General features: G+C 41.4%; 2 protein-coding genes across 2 annotated transcripts in view; one reads left to right on the top strand and one right to left on the bottom strand.

The window, feature by feature from the left end:
* LYPD1 (LY6/PLAUR domain containing 1) overlaps positions 1–18094 on the top strand; it is a 61131-nt gene extending 43037 nt beyond the window's left edge. The window contains exon 3 of the mRNA XM_065881075.1: positions 17859–18094. Within this exon, the coding sequence (XP_065737147.1) occupies positions 17859–18094 (236 nt within the window). The remainder of the gene's footprint in view (positions 1–17858) is intronic.
* A 469-nt stretch (positions 18095–18563) lies between these two features.
* The window catches only part of GPR39 (G protein-coupled receptor 39), a 232180-nt gene continuing 228316 nt past the window's right edge, over positions 18564–22427 (bottom strand). Inside the window, exon 2 of the mRNA XM_065881074.1 lies at positions 18564–19072. Within this exon, the coding sequence (XP_065737146.1) occupies positions 18564–19072 (509 nt within the window). The remainder of the gene's footprint in view (positions 19073–22427) is intronic.

The raw sequence follows: 22427 nt of genomic DNA, 5'->3' as shown, positions 1-22427 counted from the left end.
ACTGTATAGGTTTTTGCTTTGTGATTACCATGAGTCTTACATGTAAGAACTTATATTTACAACAGTGTATTCTGAGTTGATAACAAGTTTGAATGCATCCTAAAGCACTACGTTTTACCCTCCCCCTCCACATTTTATGTTTTTGATGTCACATTTTACTTTTTTCTTTTTGTTTTTTAACTTTTATTTTATATTGGAATACAGTTGATTAACAATGTTGGGTTAGTTTCAGGTGTACAGCAAAGTGATTCAGTTATACATATACATATGTCTATTCTTTTTCAAATTCTTTTCCCAGTTAGGTCATTACAGAATATTAAGCAGAGTTCCCTGTGCTATACGGTAGGTTCTTGTCGGTTATCTATTTTAAATATAGTAGTGTGTATATGTCAATCCCAAACTCTCAATGTATTCCCCCCACCTTTCCCCTTTGGTTAACCATAAGTTTGATTTCTAAGTCTGTGAGTCTGTTTCTCTATTGTAAATAAGTTCATTTTTGTTATATTTTTTTAGATTTCGCACATAAGCAATATCATATGATATTTGCCTTTGTCTGACTTACTTCACTTAGTATGGTAATCTCTAGCTCCGTCACATGTTGCTGCAAATGGCATTATTTCATTCTGTTTTATGGCTGAGTAATATTCCATTACATATATGTACCACATCATCTGTATCCATTCATCTGTTGATGGACATTTAGGTTCTTCTATGTCTTGGCTGTTGTAAACAGCGCTGCGATGAACACTGGGGTGCATGTATCCTTTTGAAACATGGTTTTCTCCAGACACATGCCCAGGAGTGGGACTACTGGATAATATGGTAGCTCTATTTTTAGTTTTTTAAGGAACTTCCATACTGTTGTCCATAGTGGCTGTACGAATTTACATTCCCAGCAGCAGTGTAGGAGGATCCCCTTTTCTCCACACCCTCTCCAGCATTTACTGTTTGTAGACTTTTTGATAATGACCATTCTGACTGGTGTGAGGTGATATCTCATTGTAGTTTTGATATGCATTTCTGTAATAATTAAAGATGTTGAGCATCTTTTCACATGCCTCTTGGCCATCTGTATGTCTTCTTTGGAGAAATGTCTATTTAGGTCTTCTGCCCATTTTTGGATTGGGTTGTTTGTTTTTCGATATTGAGCTACAGGAGCTGTTCCAGATTTTGGAGATTAATCCCTTGTCAGTCACATCGTTGGCAAATATTTTCTCCCATTCCGTGAGTTGTCTTTTCATTTTGTTTATGGTTTCCTTTGCTGTGCAAAAGCTTTTGAGTTTAAATAGGCCCTTTTTGTTTCTATTTCCATTACTCTAGAAGACAGATCAAAAAAGACAGTGCTGCGATTTATGCCAGAGTGTTCGCCTATGTTTTCCTCTAAAGAGTTTTATGGAATCAGGTCTTACACTTAGGTCTTTAATCCATTTTGAGTTTATTTTTGTGTATGGTGTTAAATAATGTTCTAATTTCATTCTTTTACATTCAGCTGTCCAGTTTTCCCAGTACCATTTATTGAAGAGACTGTCTCTTCTCCATTGTGTAGTCTTGCCTGCTTTGTCATAGATTAATTGACCATAGGTGTGTACGTTTACTTCTGGGCTTTCTATCCTGTTCCATTGATCTATATTTCGGTTTTTGTGACAGACCTATACTGTTTTGATGACTGTAGCTTTGTAGTATAGTCTGAAGACAGGGAGTCTGATTACTCCAGCTCTGTTTTTCTTTCTCAGGATTGCTTGGGCTATTTGGGGTGTTTTTGTCTCCATACAAATTTGAAAAAATTTTTTGTTCTAATTCTGTGAAAAACGCCATTGGTAATTTGATAGGGATTGTATTGAATCTGTAGATTGCCTTAGGTAGTATAGTCATTTTCACAATATTGATTCTTCCAATCCAAGAACATGGTATATCTTTCCATCTGTGACATCTTCGATTTCTTTCATCAGTGTCTTATAGTTTTCTGCATACAGGTCTTTTGCCTCCTTAGGTAGGTTTATTCCTGCCTAACTAGTTTATTCCTAGTTTTTCTTTTTGATGCGATGCTCAATGGGATTGTTTCTTTAATTTTTCTTTGGGATCTTTTTTTTTTAGTGTATAGAAATGCAACAGATTTCTGTGCATTAATTTTGTATCCTGCAACTTTACCAATTTCACCAATGACCTCTAGCAGTGTTCTGGTAGCATCTTTAGGGTTTTTCTATGTATAGTCATGTCATCTGCAAAGAGTGACAGTTTCATATCATCTGCAAACCATGACAGTTTTACTTTTTCTTTTCCAGTTTGGATTCCTTTTATTTCTTTTACTTCTCTGATAGCCGTGGCTAGGACTTGCAAAACTATGTTGAATAAAAGTGGCAAGAATGGACATCCTTGTCTTGTTCCGGATCTTAGAAGAAATGCTTTCCGCTTTTCACTGTTCAGTATGATGTTAGCTGTAGGTTTGTCGTACATGGCCTTTATTATGTTCAGGTAGTTTCCCTCTATGCCCACTTTCTGGAGAGTTTTTATCATAAATGGGTGTTGAATTTTGTTAAAAGATTTTTCTGCGTCTATTGAGATGATCATATGGCTTTTATTCTTCAATTTGTTGACGTGATGTACCACACTGATTGATTTGCAGATATTGAAATAGCCTTGCATCCCTGGGTTAAATCCTATTTGACTATGGTGTATGGCCCTTTTCATGTATTGTTGGATTCAGTTTGCTAGTATTTTGTTGAGGATTTTTGGGTCTATGTTCATCAGTGATATTGGCCTGTAATTTTCTTTTTCTGTGGTATCTTTGTCTGGTTTTGGTATCAGGGTGACGGTGGCCTCATAGAATGAACTTGGGAGTGTTCCTTCCTCTGCAATTTTTCAGAAGAGTTTCAGAAAACTAGGTATTAACTCTTCTCTAAATGTTTGGTAGAATTTGCCTGTGAAGCCATCTGGTCTTGAACTTTTGTTTTTGGAGAGTATTTAAATCACAGTTTCAATTTCAGTACTTGTGATTGGTCTGTTCACCTTTTTAAATTTCTTTTTGGTTCAGTCTTGGGAGATTGTACCTTTCTAAGAATGTGTCCATTTCTTCTAGGTTCTTCTTTCATTGGCATATGTTTGCTTTTAGTAGTCTCTTATGATCCTTTGTATTTCTGTGGTGTCTGTCTTAACTTCTCCTTTTTCACTTCTAATTTTATTGATCTGAGCCCTCCTTTTTCCTTGAAGAGTGTGGCTAAAGATTTATCTGTTTTGTTTATCTTTTTAAAGAACCAGCTTTTAGTTTCATTGATTTTTTTTCTATTTTCTTCGACTCTATTTCATTTATTTCTGCTCTGATCTTTATGATTTCTTTCCTTCTGCTAAATTTGGGTTTTCTTTGTTGTTCTTTCTCTAGTTAATTTAGGTGTAATTTTAGGTGGTTTATTTTCAGTTTTTCTTGTTTTCCGAAGTAAGACTGTATTCCTATAAACTTCCCTTTTAGGACTGCTTTAGCTGTGTCCCGTAGGTTTTGGATCAACATCCTTTTGTTTTCATTTGTCTCTAGCTATTTTCTTATTTCATCTTTGATTTCTTCAGTGATCCATTGGTTGTTTAGTAGCATATTATTTAGCCTCCACGTTATTGTGTTTTTTACATTTTTTTCTTGTAGTTGATTTCTAATCTCACAGTGTTGTGGTCAGAAAAGATGCTTGATATGATTTCAATTTTCTTCAATTATCCAAGGCTTGTTTTGTAATCCAGCATGTGATCAATCCGGGAGAATGTTCCATGTGCACTTGAAAAGAATACATGTTCTGCTGCTTTTGGATGGAATACTCTATAAATGTCACTAAAGTCCATCTGGTCTAATGTGTCATTTAAGACCTGTGTTTCCTTTTTTGTTTGTTTGTTTACATCTTTATTGGAGTATAATTGCTTTACAATGGTGTGTTCGTTTCTGCTTTATAACAGAGTGAATCAGTTACACATATACATATGTTCCCATATCTCTTCCCTCTTGCGACTCCCTCCCTCCCACCCTCCCTATCCCACCCCTCTAGGTGGTCACAAAGTACTGAGCTGATCTCCCTGTACTATGTGGCTGCTGCCCACTAGCTATCTATTTTACATTTGGTAGTGTATATATGTCCATGCCACTCTCTCACTTTGCCACAGTTTACCCTTGCCCCTCCCCATATCCTCAAGTCCATTCTCTAATAGGTCTGTGTCTTTATTCCCGTCTTACCCCTAGGTACTTCATGATATTTTTTTTTCCCTTAGGTTCCATATATATGTGTTAGCATACACTCTTCTTCTTTCTCTTTCTGACTTACTTCACTCTGTATGACAGACTCTAGGTCCATCCACCACACTACAAATAACTCAATTTCGTTTCTTTTTATGGGTGAGTAATATTCCATTGTATATATGTGCCACATCTTCTTTATCCATTCATCCGATGATGGACACTTAGGTTGTTTCCATTTCCGGGCTTTTGTAAATAGAGCTGCAATGAACATTTTGGTACATGACTCTTTTTGAATTATGGTTTTCTCAGGGTATATGCCCAGTAGTGGGATTGCTGGGTCATATGGTAGTTCCATTTGTAGCTTTTTAAGGAACCTCCATACTGTTCTCCATAGTGGCTGTATCAATTTACATTCCCACCAACAGTGCAAGATGGTTCCGTTTTCTCCACACCCTCTCCAGCATTTATTGTTTCTAAATTTTTTGATGATGGCCATTCTGACCACTGTGAGATGATATCTCATTGTAGTTTTGATTTGCATTTCTCTGATGATTAATGATGTTGAGCATTCTTTCATATGTTTGTTGGCAAACTGTATATCTTCTTTGGAGAAATGTCTATTTAGGTCTTCTGCCCATTTTTGGATTGGGTTGTTTGTTTCTTTGTTATTGAGCTGCATGAGCTGCTTATAAATTTTGGAGATTAATTCTTTGTCAGTTGCTTCATTTGCAAATATTTACTCCCATTCTGAGGGTTGTCTTTTGGTCTTGTTTATGGTTTCCTTTGCTGTGCAAAAGCTTTGAAGTTTCATTAGGTCCCATTTGTTTATTTTTGTTTTTATTTCCATTTTTCTAGGAGGTGGGTCCAAAAGGATCTTGCTGTGATTTATGTCATAGAGTGTTCTGCCTGTGTTTTCCTGTAAGACTTTGATAGTGTCTGGCCTTACATTTAGGTCTTTAATCCATTTTGAGCTTATTTGTGTATATGTTGTTAGGGAGTGTTCTAATCTCATACTTTAACATGTACCTGTCCAGTTTTTGCCGCACCACTTATTGAAGAGGCTGTTCTTTCTCCACTGTACATTACTGCCTCGTTTATGAAACATAAGGTGACCATATGTGCGTGGGTTTATCTCTGGGCTTTGTATCCTGTTCCATTCATCTGTATTTCTGTGTTTGTGCCAGTACCATACTGTCTTGATTACTGTAGCTTTGTAGTATAGTCTGAAGTCAGGGAGCCTGATTCCTCCAGCTCCGTTTTTCGTTCTCAAGATTGCTTTGGCTATTCGGGGTCTTTTGTGTTTCCATACAAATTGTGAAATTCTTTGTTCTAGTTCTGTGAAGAATGCCAGTGGTACTTTGATAGGGATTGCACTGAATCTGTAGATTGCTTTGGGTAGTAGAGTCATTTTCACAATGTTTATTCTTCCAATCCAAGAACATGGTATATCTCTCCATCTATTTGTATCATCTTTAATTTCTTTCATCAGTGTCATAATTTTCTGCATACAGGTCTTTTGTCTCCTTAGGTAGATTTATTCCTAGATATTTTATTCTTTTTGTTGCATTGGTAAATGGGAGTGTTTTCTTAATTTCACTTTCAGATTTTTCATCATTACTATATAAAAATGCCAGAGATTTCTGTGCATTAATTTTGTATCCTGCTACTTTACCAAATTCATTGATTAGCTCTAGTAGTTTTCTGGTAGCCTCTATAGGCTTCTCTATGTAGAGTATCATGTCATCTGCAAACAGTGACAGCTTTACTTCTTTTCCGATTTGGATTCCTCTTATTTCCTTTTCTTCTCTGATTGCTGTGGCTAAAACTTCCAAAACTATGTTGAATAAGAGTGGTGAGAGTGGGTAACCTTATCTTGTTCCTGATCTTAGTGGAAGTGGTTTCAGTTTTTCCCCATTGAGGATGAAATTGGCTGTGGGTTTGTCATATATGGCCTTTATTATGTTGAGGAAAGTTCCCTCTATGCCTACTTTCTGCAGGGCTTTTTATCATAACTGGGTGTTGAATTTTGTTGAAAGCTTTCTCTGCATCTATTGAGATGATCATATGGTTTTTCTCCTTCAATTTGTTAATATGGTGTATCACATTGATTGATTTGCATATATTGGAGAATCCTTGCATTCCTGGAATAAGCCCCACTTGATCATGGTGTATGATCCTTTTAATGTGCTGTTGGATTCTGTTTGCTAGTATTTTGTTGAGGAATTTTGCGTCTATGTTCATCAGTGATATTGGCCTGTAGTTTTCTTTCTTTTTGACATCTTTGTCTGGTTTTGGTATCAGGGTGATGGTGGCCTAGTAGAATTGAGTTTGGGAGTGTTCCTCCCTCTGCTATATTTTGGAAGACTTTGAGAAGGATAGGTGTTAGCTGTTCTCTAAATGTTTGATAGAATTCACCTGTGAAGCCATCTGTTCCTGGGCATTTGTTTGTTGGAAGATTTTAAATCACAGTTTCAATTTCAGTGCTTGTGATTGGTCTGTTCATATTTTCTAGTTCTTCCTGATTCAGTCTCAGCAGGTTGTGCATTTCTAAGAATTTGTCCATTTCTTCCACGTTGTCCATTTTATTGGCTTAGAGTTGCTTGTAGTAATCTCTCATGATCTTTTGTATTTCTGCACTGTCAGTTGTAACTTCTCCTTTTTCATTTCTAATTCTATTGATTTGAGTGTTCTCCCTTTTTTTCTTGATGAGTCTGGCTAATGGTTTATCAATTTTGTTTATCTTCTCAAAGAACCAGCTTTTAGTTTTATTGAACTTTGCTATCATTTCCTTCATTTCTTTTTCGTTTATTTCTGATCTGATCTTTATGATTTCTTTCCTTCTGCTAACTTTGGGTTTTTTTTTTCTTCTTTCTGTAATTGCTTAAGGTGCAAGGTTAGGTTGTTTATTCAAGATATTTCCTGTTTCTTAAGGTAGGATTGTATTGCTATAAACTTCCCTCTTAGAACTGCTTTTGCTGCATCCCATAAGTTTTGGGTCGTCGTGTCTCCATTGTCATTGGTTTCTAGGTATTTTTTGATTTCCTATTTGATTTCTTCAGTGATCACTTCGTTATTAAGTAGTGTATTGTTTAGCCTCCATGTTTTTGTATCTTTTACAGATCTTTTCCTGTAATTGATATCTAGTCTCATAGCGTTGTGATCGTAAAATATACTTGATAAAATTTCAATTTTCCTAAATTTACCAAGGCTTGAGTTGTGACCCAAGATATGATCTATCCTGGAGAATGTTCCATGAGCACTTGAGAAAAATGTGTATTCTGTTGTTTTTGGATGGAATGTCCTATAAATATCAATTAAGTCCATGTTGTTTAATGTATCATTTAAAGCTTGTGTTTCCTTATTTATGTTCATTTTGGATGATCTGTCCATTGGTGAAAGTGGGGTGTGAAAGTTCCCTACTATGAATGTGTTACTGTCGATTTCCCCTTTTATGGCTGTTCGTATTTGCCTTATGTATTGAAGTGCTCCTATGTTGGGCGCATAAATATTTATAATTGTTATATCTTCTTTTTGGGTTGATCCCTTGATCATTATGTAGTGTCCTTCTTTGTCTCTTGTAATAGTCTGTATTTTAAAGTCTGTTTTGTCTCATATGAGAATTGCTACTCCAGCTTTCTTTTCGTTTCCATTTGCATGGAATATCTTTTTCCATCCCCTCACTTTCAGTCTGTATGTGTCCCTAGGTCTGAAGTGGGTCTCTTGTAGACAGCATATATATGGGTCTTGTTTTTGTATCCATTCAGCCAGTCTGTGTCTTTTGGTGGGAGCATTTAATCCATGTACATTTAAGGTAATTATCGATATGTATGTTTCTATTCCCATTTTCTTAATTGTTTTGGGTTTCCTTTTGTAGGTCTTTTCCTCCTCTTGTGTTTCTTGCCTAGAGAAATTCCTTTAGCATTTGTTGTAAAGCTGGTTTGGTGGTGCTGAACACTCTCAGCTTTTGCTTGTCGGTAAAGGTTTTAATTTCTCCGTCAAATCTGAATGAGATCCTTGCTGGGTTATCTTGGTTGTAGGTTTTTCTCCTTCATCACTTTAAATATGTCCTGCCAGTCCCTTCTGGCTTGCAGAGTTTCTGCTGAAATATCAGCTGTTAACCTTATGGGGATTCCCTTGTGTGTTATTTGTTGTTTTTCCCTTGCTGCTTTTAATATGTTTTTTTTGTATTTAATTTTTGATGGTTTGATTAATATGTATCTTGGTGTGTTTCTCCTTGGATTTATCCTGTATGGGACTCTATGTGCTTCCTGGACTTGATTAACTATTTCCTTTCCCATATTAGGGAAGTTTTCAACTATAATCTCTTCAAATATTTTCTTAGTCCCTTTCTTTTTCTCTTCTTCTTCTGGGACCCCTATAATTCGAATGCTGGTGCATTTAATGATGTCCCAGAGGTCTCTGAGACTGTCCTCAGTTCTTTTTCATTCTTTTTTCTTTATTCTGCTCTGCAGTAGTTAATTCCACTATTTTATCTTCCAGGTCACTTATCCGTTCTTCTGCCTCAGTTATTCTGCTATTGATCCCTTCCAGAGTATTTTTAATTTCATTTATTGTGTTGTTCATCATTGCTTATTTCCTTTTTAGTTCTTCTAGGTCCTTGTTAAATGTTTCTTGCATTTTTTCTATTCTATTTCCAAGATTTTGGATCATCTTTACTGTCATTATTCTGAATTCTTTTTCACGTAGACTGCCTATTTCCTCTTCATTTGTTAGGTCTGGTGGGTTTTTATCTTGCTCCTTCATCTGCTGTGTGTTTTTCTGTCTTCTCATTTTGCTTATCTTGCTGTGTTTGAGGTCTCCTTTTTTCAGGCTGCAGGTTCGTAGTTCCCGTTGTTTTTGGTGTCTGTCCCCAGTGGCTAAAGTTGGTTCAGTGGTTTGTGTAGGCTTCCTGGTGGAGGGGACTAGTGCCTGTGTTCTGGTGGATGAGGCTGAATCTTGTCTTTCTGGTGGGCAGGTCCACGTCTGGTGGTGTATTTTGGGGTGTCTGTGGGCTTATTATGATTTTAGGCAGCATCTCTGCTAATGGGTGGGGTTGTGTTCCTGTCTTGCTAGTTTTTTGGCATAGGGTGTCCAGCACTGTAGCTTGCTGGTCGTTGAGTGAAGTTGTGTGTTGGTGTTGAGATGGAGATCTCTGGGAGATTTTCGCTGTTTGATATTAGGTGGAGCTGGGAGGTCTCTTGTGGACCAGTGTCCTGAGTCTGGCTCTCCCACTTCAGAGGCACAGCACTGACTCCTGGCTGCACCACCAAGAGCCTTTCATCCACATGGCTCAGAAGAAAAGGGAGAAAAAATAGAAAGAAAGAAAGAGGATAACAAAAAATAAAATAAAGTAAGATAAAATATTTTAAGTAAAAAAAAAAAAACAGACGGACAGAACCCTAGGACAAATGGTGAAAGCAAAGCTATACAGACAAAATCTCACACAGAAGCATATACATACACACTCACAAAAAGAGGAAAAGGGGAAAAAAAAATCAGTCTTGCTCTCAAAGTCCACCTCCTCAATTTGGGATGATTCACTGTCTATTCAGGTATTCCACAGATGCAGGCTACATCAAGTTGATTTTGGAGATTTAATCCGCTGCTCCCGAGGCTGCTGGGAGAGATTTCCCTTTCTCTTCTTTGTTCTCACAGCTCCCGGGGCTCAGCTTTGGATTTGGCCCCACCTCTGCGTGTAGGTCGCTGGAGGGCAGCTATTCTTTGCTCAGACGGGACGGGGTTAAAGGAGCAGCTGATTCAGAGGCTCTGGCTCACTCAGACTGGGGGGAGGGAGGGGCACGGAGTGCGGGGCGAGCGTACAGCAGCAGAGGCCAGCGTGACGTTGCAGCAGCCTGAGGCGTGGTGTGCCTGACCCGGGGAAGTTGTCCCTGGATCCTGGTATCCTGGCAGTGGCGGGCTGCACAGGCTCTCCAGAAGGGAGGTGTGGAGAGTGACCTGTGCTCATACATAGGCTTCTTGGTGGCAGCAGCAGCAGCCTTGGCGTCTCATGCCCGTCTCTGGGGTCTGCGCTGTTAGACGCGGCTCACGCCCGTCTCTGGAGCTGCTATAAGCGGCGCTCTGAATCCCCTCTCCTCGCGCACCAGAAAACAAAGAGGCAAGAAAAAGTCTCTTGCCTCTTCGGTAGCTCCAGACTTTTCTGCAGACTCCCTCCCTGCTAGCCGTGGTGCACTAACCCCTTCAGGCTGTGTTCATGCCGCCAACCACAGTCCTCTCCCTGGGATCTAACCTCCGAAGCCCGAGCCTCAGCTCCCAGTCCCCATCCGCCCCGGTGGGTGAGCAGACAAGCCTCTCGGGCTGGTGAGTGCCGGTCGGCACCGATCCTCTGTGCGGGAATCTCCCCACTTTGCCTCTGCACCCCTGTTGCTGCGTTTTCCTCCGCGGCTCCGAAGCTTCCCCCCGCCGCCACCCGCAGTCTCCACCCGCGAAGGGGCTTCCTAGTGTGTGGAAACCTTTCCCCCTTCACAGCTCCCTCCCACTGGTGCAGGTCCCGTCCCTATTCTTTTGTCTCTGTTTATTCTTTTCTCTTTTCCCCTGCCCAGGTACGTGGGGGAGTTTCTTGCCTTTTGGGAGGTCTGAGGTCTTCTGCCAGCGTTCAGTAGGTATTCTGTAGCAGTTGTTCCACATGTAGATGTATTTCTGATGTATCTGTGGGGAGGAAGGTGATCTCCACGTCTTACTCTTCTGCCATCTTCCCCCTCTCTTCCCTGTATTTTCCTTTTGATTTTCTGTCTGGATGATTTGTCCATTGGTATAAGTGGGGTGTGAAAGTCCCCCACTATTATTGCATGACAGTTGATTTCTTCTCTTATGGCTGTATTTGCCTTATATATTGAGATGCTTCTATGTTGGGTTCATATATATTTACAATTGTTATATATTCTTCTTAGATTGATCCCTTGATCATTAAGTATTATCTTTCTTTGTCTCTTATAACATTCTTTATTTTAAACTCTATTTTGTCTGATAGAAGTATTGCTACTCCAGCTTTCCTTTGATTTCCATTTGCATGGAGTGACTTTTTCCATCCCCTCACTTTCGGTCTTTATGTGTCCCTAGATCTGAAGTGAGTCTCTTGTAGACAGCATATATACGGGTCTTGTTTTTGTATCTATTCAGCCAGTCTGTGTCTTTTGATTGGAGCATTTAATCCATTTACATTTAAGATAATTATTGATATGTATGTTTTTATGGCCATTTTGTTAATTGGTTTCAATTTGTTTTGTAGGGCTTTTTTCTTCCCTTCCTCTTTTGTTCTATTCCCTTGTGATTTGATGACTATCTTTAGCATTGTGTTTGGATTTCTTTTGCCTTTTTTTTTTTTTTTTTCGCAGTATGTGGGCCTCTCACTGCTGTGGCCTTTCCCGTTGTGGAGCACAGGCTCCAGATGCTCAAGCTCAGTGGCCATGGCTCATGGGCCCAGCCGCTCTGCGGCATGTGGGATCTTCCCGGACCGGGGCACGAACCCATGTCCCCTGCATCGGCAGGCAGACTCTCAACCACTGTACCACCAGGGAAGCCCTCTTTTGCTTTTTTGTTTGTGTATCTATTGTAGATTATTGGTTTGTGGTTACCATGAGGTTTTGATATAGCTATATATATACAAGATTGTTTTAAATTGCTGGTCTTTTCATTTCAAATGCATTCCCAATATCCTGCATCTGTACTCTCCTTTTCTCATGACTGCTGGTTTTGATATCATATTTGTGTGTGGATGATTTCCTAACTTTACTGTATGTTTGCCTTTACTGATGAGCTTTTCCATTCATAATTTTCTTACTTCTAGTCGTGGCGTTTTTCTTTTCCACCTAGAGAAGTTCCTTTAGCATTTGTTGCAAAGCCAGTCTGGCGGTGCTGAAGTCTCTTAGCTTTTGCTTTTCTGTAAAGCTTTTGATTTCTGTGCCTTGTTGGGTAGAATATTCTTGGTTGTAGGTTCTTCCCTTCCACCAGTTTAAATATATCATGCCATTCCCTTCTGGCCTACAGAGTTTCTGCTGAAAAATCAGCTGATAACCTTAAGAGAATTCCCTTGGACGTTATTTGTTGCTTTTCCCTTCTTGCTTTTAATATTTTTTCTTTGTCTTTAATTTTTGCCAATTTGATTACTGTCTGTCTCGGTGTGTTCCTCCTTGGGTTTATCCTGCCTGGGACTCTCTGCACTTCCTGGACTTGGGTAACTGTTTCCTCTCCAATGTTAGGGAAGTTTTCAGCTATTATCTCTTCTCTATTTTCTCAGGTCCTTTCTCTCTCTGTTCTCCTTCTTGGAAACCTATAATGCAAATGTTGGTGCATTTAACGTTGTACCAGTGGTGTCTTAGGCTGTCCTAATTTTTTTTTCATTCTTTTTCTTTACTCTGTTCCACGGCAGTGATTTCTACCATTCTATCTTCCAGCTCACTTATCTATTCTCTGCCTCCATTATTCCACTATTCCTTGTAGTTGATTTTTTATTTCAGTTATTGTATCGTTCCTGTTTGTTCTTTAATACTTCTAGGTATTTGTTAAACATTTCTTGTATCTTCTCAATCTGTGCCTCCATTCTTTTTCCGAGATCTTGGATCATCTTTACTATCATTACTCTGAGTTCTTTCTCAGATTCCCTGTCTCCCCTTCACTTAGTTGTTCTTCTGGGGTTTTATCTTCTTCCTTCATCTGGGACATATTCCTCTGCGGCTCATTTTGCCTAACTCTCTGTGATTGTGGTTTCTATTCCACAGGCTACAGGGTTGTAGTTCTTCTTGCTTCTGCTGTCTGCCCCCTCGTGGATGAGGCTGGTCTAACAGGCTTGTGTAGGCTTCCTGGTGGGAGGGACTGGTTCCTGCCCACTGGTGGGTGGAGCTGGTCTTGTGCCTCTGGTGGACAGGGCCATGTAAGGGATTTGTTTAGTGGGCAACTATGTGCTCAGGAAAACTTTAAGCAGCCTGCCTGCTGACGGGTGGGGCTGTGTTCCTGCCCTGTTGGTTGTTTGGCCTGAGGTGTGCGAGCACTGGACCCTACAGGCTCTTGGGTGGGACCAGGTCTTCGTGAGAAAATGGCAGCCTCCGGGAGGGCTCGTGACACTGAGTACTCCCCAGAACTACCACTCCCAGGGTCTTTATCCCCACAGTGAGCCACAGCTGCCCCCTACCTCTGCTGGAGACTCTCCAATACCACAGGTGGCTCTGGCCCAGGATGTTATGAGGTCACTGCTTTTTATCCTGGGCAGTCGTGTGCACGAGACCTTGTGTGTGCCCTCCGAGTGTGGAGTTTCTGTTTCCCCTAGTACTGTGGAATTCCTGCAATAAGATCCCACTGGCCTTCAAAGCCAGATTTTCTGGGGGATCCTCATTCCATTGCCAGACCGCCAGGCTGGGAAGCATGCCTTGGGGTCAGGACTTTCAGTCCTGTGGGAGAACTTTTGCGATATAATTATTTCCTAGTTTGTGGGTCCCCCACCCGGCAGGTGTGGGATTTGCTTTTATTGCAGTTGTGCTCCTCCTACCATCTCGTTGTGGCCTTCTTCTTTGTCTTTGGGCATAGGATATCTGTTGGTAGGTTCCAGCATTTTTCTGTCAATGGTGGTTCAGCAGTTAGTTGTGATTTCGGTGTTTTCGTAAGAAGAGGTGAGCTCATGTCCTTCTTCTCTGCTATCTTGTGTCCACTCCTGTTCTACTTTCATCTTGTGTATCCCTTAACTAATTATGGTAGTTGTTTCTACTACTTTTGTCTTTTAACCTTTGTACAAGCTTTATAAGTGATTAATCCACTACACTTACTATATATTTACCTTTACTCGTGAGATTTATACTTTCATATGTTTGTTACTAATTAACACCTTTTCTTTTCAACTTAAATGAGCTGCTTTAACATTTCTTACAAGGTCAGTTTAGTGGTGATGAACTCCTTTAGCTTTGGCTTGTCTGGAAAACTTTGTATCTCCTTTAATTCTGAATTATAACTTTGCTGGATAGAATATTCTTGTTTGGAAGTTTTTTTTTTTTTTCTTTCAGCACTTTGAATACAGGCATACCTCAGAGATACTGGGGTTTGGTTCCAGATAACCACAATAAAGGAAATATTGCAACAAAGCAAGTCATACAAGTTTCTTGGTTTCCCCATGCATATAAAAGTTATGTTTATACTGTAATTTATTGTGTGCAGATAGCATTATGTCTTTAAAATGTACATATCTCAAGTAAAAAATACAAAGCAAAAACGATTAGAATCGTAGCATCAATTATCACTGATCACACATCACCGTGAGAAATATAATAATGAAAAAGTTTCAAATATTGTGAGAATTACCAAAACATGACAGAGACATGAAGTGGGCAAATGCTTTTGGAAAAATGGTGCTGATAGACTTTCTAAACTCAGGTTGCCACGAACCTTCAGTGTGTAATAAACATAGTATCTGTGAAGGACAATAAAACAAAAAGCAGTTAAGATGAGGTATGCCTGTATATTGTGCAACTCCCTTCTGGCCTGCAGTTTTTCATGAAAAATCTGCTGCTCATTTTATGGGAGTTCCCTTTGAAGTAACAGGTTGCTCCTCTATTACCATTAATATTCTCTCCTTGTCTTATAGTTTCACATTTTAATTATTATGTGTCTTGATGTATGTTTCTTTTGGTTCCCCTTGTTTGGAACTCTCTGGGCTTCCTGAAACTGGATGTCTGTTTCCTTCCCCACGTTAGGGAGGTTTGCAGCCGTTATTTCTTCAAATAAGTTTTCTACCCCTTTTGTTCTTCTCCCTCTGTGACTCCTATAATGTGAATATTAATGCACTTGATGTTGTTTCATGAGTCCCTTAAGCTATCTTCCTTTTTTTTTTTTCCCATTCCTTTTTGTTTTCTCTGCTCTTTGATTGGGTCAGTTGCTCTGCCCTGTCTTTGAGTTCATTGATCCTTTCTTCTGCTTCATCTAGTCTGCTCTTGAACCCCTCTAGTGCATTTCTAGTTCAATAATTGTACACTTTAGCTCTGGGACTTCTGTTTGGTTCTTTCTTATATTTTCTCTCTCTTTGTTGAAGTTCTCACTGTGTTCATCCATTCTTCTCCCAAGTTCAGTGAACATGTGTAAGACTACTACTTTGAATTCTTTTTCTTGTAAATTACTTATGTTTCATTAAAATGTTCTTCTCAAGTTTTATCTTATTTGTTTGGACCATATTCATCTTTTTCTCCCTTATGATGATTTGTTTTGGTTTCTGTGCATTTAGGTGAAACAGCCACCTCTCCCCGTCTTGAAGGGCTGGCCTAGTGTAGATGTACCTTGTCATTCAACCATACCCCAGCTTTTGGTTATCTCTTCAACCTTTCCAATTGTCTAAGCAGCCTATTTTATTTCTAATAGGTTCCAGTAGTTGAGTGTGTGCTGAGATCAGTTAGTGTCCCAAAGAAGAGGATCTCAGCACCTAGATTCAGGCTGATTGGAAGGCAGACCCTCTGGCAGCAACTTTTAAAGATGCAGATATATGCAGTCCTGCAGGACCACAAGCGTAGGCCCCACTGGCCATCAGAGCCAGGTGATCTGGAGATGTCCCCTGCTGCAAAATTGGGGCACCCATCTTGTGTTATTTATCTAACTAACTTACCTCATCACTGACTCTTAGTCCTACAAAGTTAGACTTAAAAATATATCCCCAGCCGTGTCACTAAGTGAAAATGCAAATAGGATATACATATATACAGCATATAGGATGTTATATTATGCTATTAGGACATATGCGCAGACCTCTTCTCCACGGACACATCTGTAAATGCAGAGAAATAGGCCTGGAAGGAGGCACCCCAAATTGATAAGAGTGCTTACCTCTGAGGAGGAGGTAGCATTGGAAGGAGAGCGGTCAAGGAGCATTTTCTTATCTGTCTGAACGTTTTTACAGTAAAAGATGTATTCAGTACATATTTTTTAATTTTTAAAATTTATTTAAAGGAAAAAAGTTTACCGAAGCTGAACTGACAACTGACAGTTTAGTGGCTTTTAATAGTTAAGAATAAAAGACAGTGAAACTTAATTTTCTAAAATGGGCAATGGTTAGAAAATGTAGAGACTCTGGGAACTCTGTAGCATGTTCCTTAGAAATCAAACAGTGCTCCTTGGTCCCCCTACACATCCTCTGTCCGTGAGATTTATTTTTACCAGACCAGCTGCCTTCCAGGTTTTTCTAACAGAGTTACAAGAGCAATCCTTGAAACATGCAGTTATAGAAATGACATAAAATTGCATGTTTCATGTAAATCTAAAGTATTTCTTTACCTCCCACTTGGGAGTTTTAGGCACTTCAAGTAGCAGTTCTCAAGGGAGGGGATGCGGGCCCAGATGGAAGCAATGCTTGCAAACACACACGCCTGCAGGGAGTCAGAGGGGAGGGAGCCCTGGCTACTGGTGGAATGTGTTGTATCCCTCAGACACGCAGGGCGGCACATGGGCTAAAGGCGTCAGTCTGAGGTTCAGCTTTAGTATGATGTTGTATGTCCAAAAAGAATAGTAGTTCATTGATACAAAACGGCCTCTCTCTCTCTCACACACACACACACCAAAAGCTCTTTTCAAAGTAGTCTTCCCCCCTGCAAAAAACAAAACCATTTTGTGGTTAACTTGGCTGGCTGCTTTGCTATATTGTACTACAGATTTGACAGCATGGGTCCAGAATACTTGGTTCAAATCACAGGTGCTCTACTTTCTAGAAGTGTGACTTTGGGCAAGTTGCTAAATCTCTCTTGCCCTTAGGATCCCCATCTGCAAAATGGGGATGATCTTGGGGCCCTCTCTTGTAGGGTTGTTGCAGGTAGTAAGTGAGCTAGGAGCCATCTGAAGAGTGCCTGGCATTCAGCAAAGTATTTAATAAGCTTAGCTATTACTTGAATAAACTTCCAGCTTTATAAAGTCAAATGATTACCCAAGACACCCCTAATTTGATGATTATGTTGCAATTTGGACCTGACACACGAGCTCCTTAAGGGCCCTTCAGTCTTAGTGGGAAGACCCTTGATGTGTCCACACAGTATGTGTTAATAAGGGCTGGCTGTGTGGTGCTGACTGACTTGGCAAATGGCCATATGTTCTAAGGGCAAAACTTCCCGTGCAACAAGGCGGTGCTCGGCACACTGTCAGCCAGGCCCCCCTCCCTTCACTGAACCCACACAGGGCCTCTTCGGTAGTGATCTGATTGATTGATTCTCTTTGGAGTTTGGTTTTTATTGAGAGAATTCCAGGATTTCAAAAACACATAGTTGAGAACCATCTCTCTGTGGTCGCTTATAAAGTACTAACAAACAGAGACAAGATCTTGAAGTGCAGCCTGTCATCCTCTCTGGCATGAGACAGTGTGAACCAAAAAAAGTAAAAAGTTCTGTCTAGTACACAGTTTAAAGAAAAATGAACTTTGATTGTAAAAGCTCTTTATTCACTGGTACTGGCATCTCAGAAGCCAGGGAAATGATGCCCGCCGCCTTCACTGCACCTGTCCTGTATTTTGGGGGGGGGGGGGGCTCAACGAAACACCCTGGAGCAGTGCCCTGGCCACACCAAGTTTCTGGGCTGTAGGAGAAGGAAGAAAAGTGCTCTCCGTGGGGATCTGGGCTCAGGGTTGCCGCCTGCTGGCCAGTGCAGGCTGCTACATCTGGCTCCTTTGGGTCTGTTGCAGGAATCATGTACCGCAAGTCGTGCGCGTCGTCGGCCGCCTGCCTCATCGCCTCGGCTGGGTACCAATCCTTCTGCTCCCCAGGGAAAGTGAATTCCGTGTGCATCAGCTGCTGCAACACCCCTCTTTGCAACGGGCCCCGGCCCAAGAAAAGGAGCAGTTCTGCCCCAGCCCTTCGGCCGGGTCTCCCCGGCACCCTCGTGCTCCTCAAATTAGGCCTTTTCTTGGCACACTGCTGAAGCTGAAGGAGATACCAGCCCCCTCCTGCATCGTTCTTCAGGCCCACCTTCCCCCAGCCCCCTGAGATTTTTCTGGGTGTCCTTTGATGCTGGGTGGCGAGGGGAATCCGTGTTCTCTTTCTTTCAGTTCCTTTGCAAACAATGGAAGAGCTCAGTGTAAAAACAAAACTTTGTGAGCTCTGGACGCATTCAGTTTGACTGAATTTTCAGTGTGTCCTTAATGGAAGGAAGGAGGAGGAATGGATACAGATGGGCCAACTCTCAGAGTTGAGGCCAGGTTGGTGGCAGCATTCGCCCTTAAGTGACACTTGTAAGCGGCCATCTGCTTTTTTCCCAGGCCCGTCTTCCACCCCTGTCCCTGATGATGGGCGCGCAGTTTGTTTTGGCACCGCTGCATGCAGGTAACCGTCGCTTTTGTGCGGGGAGGGTCCGTTGGCGCTCCAGCTTCCCTTCCTTCCTTGACAGACAGTCACACTTCCTGCTCCTGGAAGCCATTTTCGGTGGCAGGGTTGGCAGGTTTCACTTCCGAGTTGGGGTCCGGTGACTCGCAACTCAACTGCTGAGGCTTAGGTTCGGGCTTGGCCTCGCTCTGAAAAGTGCTTAGGAAAACCTTGTTAGTTCTCCTTGCAGAGGAATTGGGCCGGGAAGCCAGGAAGATGAGCGGGCGGCGCGCTGAGCGGGCGCCGTCCACGGTGGAGGCCACGTGGGCGCGCAGGCGCTTCTCCTGGTTGGCGTGTGGCAGCGTCAGCCTGCAGCGCAGCACCTGCCCGAACACGCTGCGGAACTGCTGCGAGGACACGTTGTACAACAGCGGGTTGACGACTGAGCTCAGGTAAAAGAAGGTGTCCGAGAAGGGAAGAAGGATCATATACGCCTGGAAGTAGGACTTGGTCCAGTCGTGCTTGGGTTTGGCCGCGGCCATGATCCTCCGAACCTGGTTGGGCATCCAGCAGACGGCCAACGTCACAACGATCAGCCCTGAGCAGGTGGGAGAGACAGAGAGGAAAAAAAAAACCATAAGCCCAGCAACAAAAAAGATACCCATAAGATATTGAGCCCCTCAGCTCTGTGCTTACTGGCCAGGAAATGGTACCCAATTTTCAAGTTCGGCTTGCTTGATGGCTTTTTTTGCCGCTAGCAAAAAAAAAAGAATTTAACAAACACTGTTTCAAGGCCCGGGGCGTTGACTGTGTTAAAGACCATTAAATGCTTTAGCCAATTTATTTATACCTGTTGAAGCCTGTTAATTTAAAAAAATGTTTTTGTTTGTGTATCCAGAAAGCATTTGATGTAGTCCATAAGTCTGGTTTTGGCCTTTAAGGAATAGACGGATACAGTAATAGCCACATCAGATGAAACGATATTTGTACTTTAAAGAGTGTTTGTCTAGAGGCAACCCAATGATTATTTTCAAGACAGAGGGCAGTGGCAGCCCTTCGGTAACAAAGAAGTATATTTAGCGACACTAATTGTGCATTCAATTTCAGGGGAGGCAGAATCAGGAGTAGCCGGCCACTGAGCGTGTGTTTTGGACATGTATTTAGTAGGCGTGCACACCTGTAATTACAACGCTGTATCTGCAGCAGCACTTCTGTTTCTTTACAGGTGTTTTTAGATGTGGCATATACTTGAGCCTCATGGGGGAAAAAAGATAGATAATTAATCCAAAAACCATGGAAAATATAAAACGTCGAGTTCAGCGAGTAACTCACTAGCTCACTGCCTTTGTGTCACTAAGCTGTACCGTCAGCAGCCCCGAAAAGATCAGGCTCTAAGAAGACACCCCTTAGTGGTCCCCCGAGGATCAAAAGTTGACTGCACGGACAGATGTCTGAACGCCCACATATGTGCATTCTGAATCACGCAATCATTGCTCTTTCTACAACCCCTGACAGAGAAAAAGATGCTATGTACACCGTAGACAACTGATATCACAAATGTCACGAGTATTTATCCACGGTGACCAAAAAAGTAAATAAGAAAAGGAAAAGCAGGCATCTGCAGGAGCCTTTGCTGTCTTCTCTTGGGGACCCAAGACACCAGAATGTAAGTTTCTATGTGGAGACGTGATATCTTAGAGCTTAGAGCTGTGTTTTGGCTTTTCAGAAATTCTTCTTCCCTCTCCTAAATTTACATAATATATTAAGAAGAAAAATTGATTCACATTTTCAAACCCTCTGATTCTCTAGGAAGCCACAGGTAAGTGATTGTTGGTAACGACCCCTTCTTGCCTCTGATCAATGGTAAATATTTCATTAATAAATGCTCCAGGAAAAACAGCCATGTTTATCCATCCAGGGCTGGCCCACCCGCACACCCTCGCCTAAGCATCCCCCCTTGCCTGGGGTGGCAGAGGGACCCTAGTTATGTTCTCTGGCACCGAAATCACCCAGTTCTCCCAACAACAAATCCTCCAAAAATCCCAGCTGTCAGCAAAGATGACCCGTGAAACCTGCTCTCCCCTGTTAAATTTCCAAACAGGTTTATCGGGTCAAACCTCAGCCCACACTTGAAATACAAACCAATTTGCTTATTTCTTTCCTTTGCTACACTCAGTAAATCTAAAACTAAAACAGGCAAAATAACATATTGATCTGATGAAAGGCAAAAAAAAGAAAAAATCACCTTAAGAGTACAGGCTGAAGCACCTAGTTTCAGCTGCTAGATGGGAACAAAAACCAACGTTGTTCTGATTACCAAAAAAAAACCTGCATAGGAAAATCGGGGACTCTAAGAGGCACGGGTGTGTCCAGTGTCCAGCCACCACTGCTATTCCAAGTGTGTTCTTAAGTTATTTCTCCTTGTTTCTTATCTCATGTAGCTCTGGCTGAAAGGTTCATCTTGTTAATTGTGAAGGACTCAGGTAACTCACCTCGCGAAACAACATATCGTCACAAAGTTTTCTATCTTTTTCTCTTCCTTGCCACTGAATTTCAGAGAACAGTTACCAACCATCTTCATCTAAGAACTTAGAATGTGGAAACTGAGCACGGGGTTTTAGCTGTGTGCCATGCTCACTGTGGGAGGCTGTGCTTGCAGGTGTAAGAATCTAGAAAGGCAACGAGAACCAACTTGTACTCACCCTGGTTGAACATAGCACAGCTTCTGAAGCCAACGGAAAGAAAAGGCAGCAGTGTGGGGCAAAAGAGAAGTTACACGATTTTTCTTCTCCTGTCCTGTTCTCTTGATCTCTTGTTTACATGACCCTTATTCTCCCATTACCTACACCCCCTCTGCCTGGAGTCGATCGTTCTTTGATTGACCATCCCATCAAGAGGAAGCAGAGTTCCAGAAAAGGCAAGACCCAGCATCCCCGGTCCAGACACAGGCAGATGAAGGATTGTGGCTGGTTTATAGTTTTAGCCAGGATAGAATTCTTGCTCTGAACAGTTGAAGTAAATAAGTAGGAGGTACCTTAGTCTGAACAAGTAAGAAGATGCGGAACCAGACGAGAGATTTTTTTCAATGATGAGAAAAAGAAGGGAAGGGTTAGCCTTCTTGGGTGTAGAAGTAAACAGATAGACATGAAAGAAAATACAAATTTGGGGAAGAAGCGAAACAAGGAACTGAGTTGAAATGGTCGGGGATTAAAAGATGAGGCACTGGACAGGTCCTGAGATGTCAGAAAGCACCATGCCGATTGCTTATTGCGTTTTCCCTATGTTAGTTCAGTGCTAAGTGCTCTCTGCTAATTTCCCATGCATTTCTCACAACAACCTGCTGAGATCAAGACTTATTATCAGATCCAAACTGTTACCTTAATTTTCTAGCTGAGGAAGTTGAGGCTCAGAGGTTAGTTACCCAAGGGCTAGCTATAGCCAAGACACATGCTTGCTGGACTCCAAAATCCACAAGCTATATATATATTTTTTTCTCCAAGACAGTATTGTCTCTCACATTGTCAATTTGAAAAATAGAACATAACATGAGCCATAATCCCACCATACATAATAGGTATTAAACAGCACTGCCCACTAGAAATACAAGCCACATGTGTAATTTTAAAATCTCAACCCCATTCAAAAAGTAAGAGAAAGGTGAAATCAATTTTAATGATTTTAATCCAAGATGCCCCAGATACCATCATTTCACACACGGTTTCAACGTGCAACGAATCAAACCATTCCTGGGATGTTTTACATTTTCTTACATTTCTTACTAAGTCTTTGAAACCCAGTGTGGCTTTTAGGCTTACAGCACATTTCAGTCGGGACCAGCCCCCTCTGGCTAGTGGCTACGCCACAGGTTAAAGTAACCCTTCATAGACGCTCCCCAAAGCAGCAAGGCTCCCAGTTTCCTTCTCCTCCCATTTCCCACTTCCCAGCCACACACC

This window comes from Phocoena phocoena, chromosome 7 (assembly GCF_963924675.1).
Source record: "Phocoena phocoena chromosome 7, mPhoPho1.1, whole genome shotgun sequence".
NCBI classification, from domain to species: Eukaryota; Metazoa; Chordata; class Mammalia; order Artiodactyla; family Phocoenidae; genus Phocoena; species Phocoena phocoena.
Note: the sequence above shows the minus strand (reverse complement) of the source record. Positions and strands in the feature narration are given on the sequence as shown.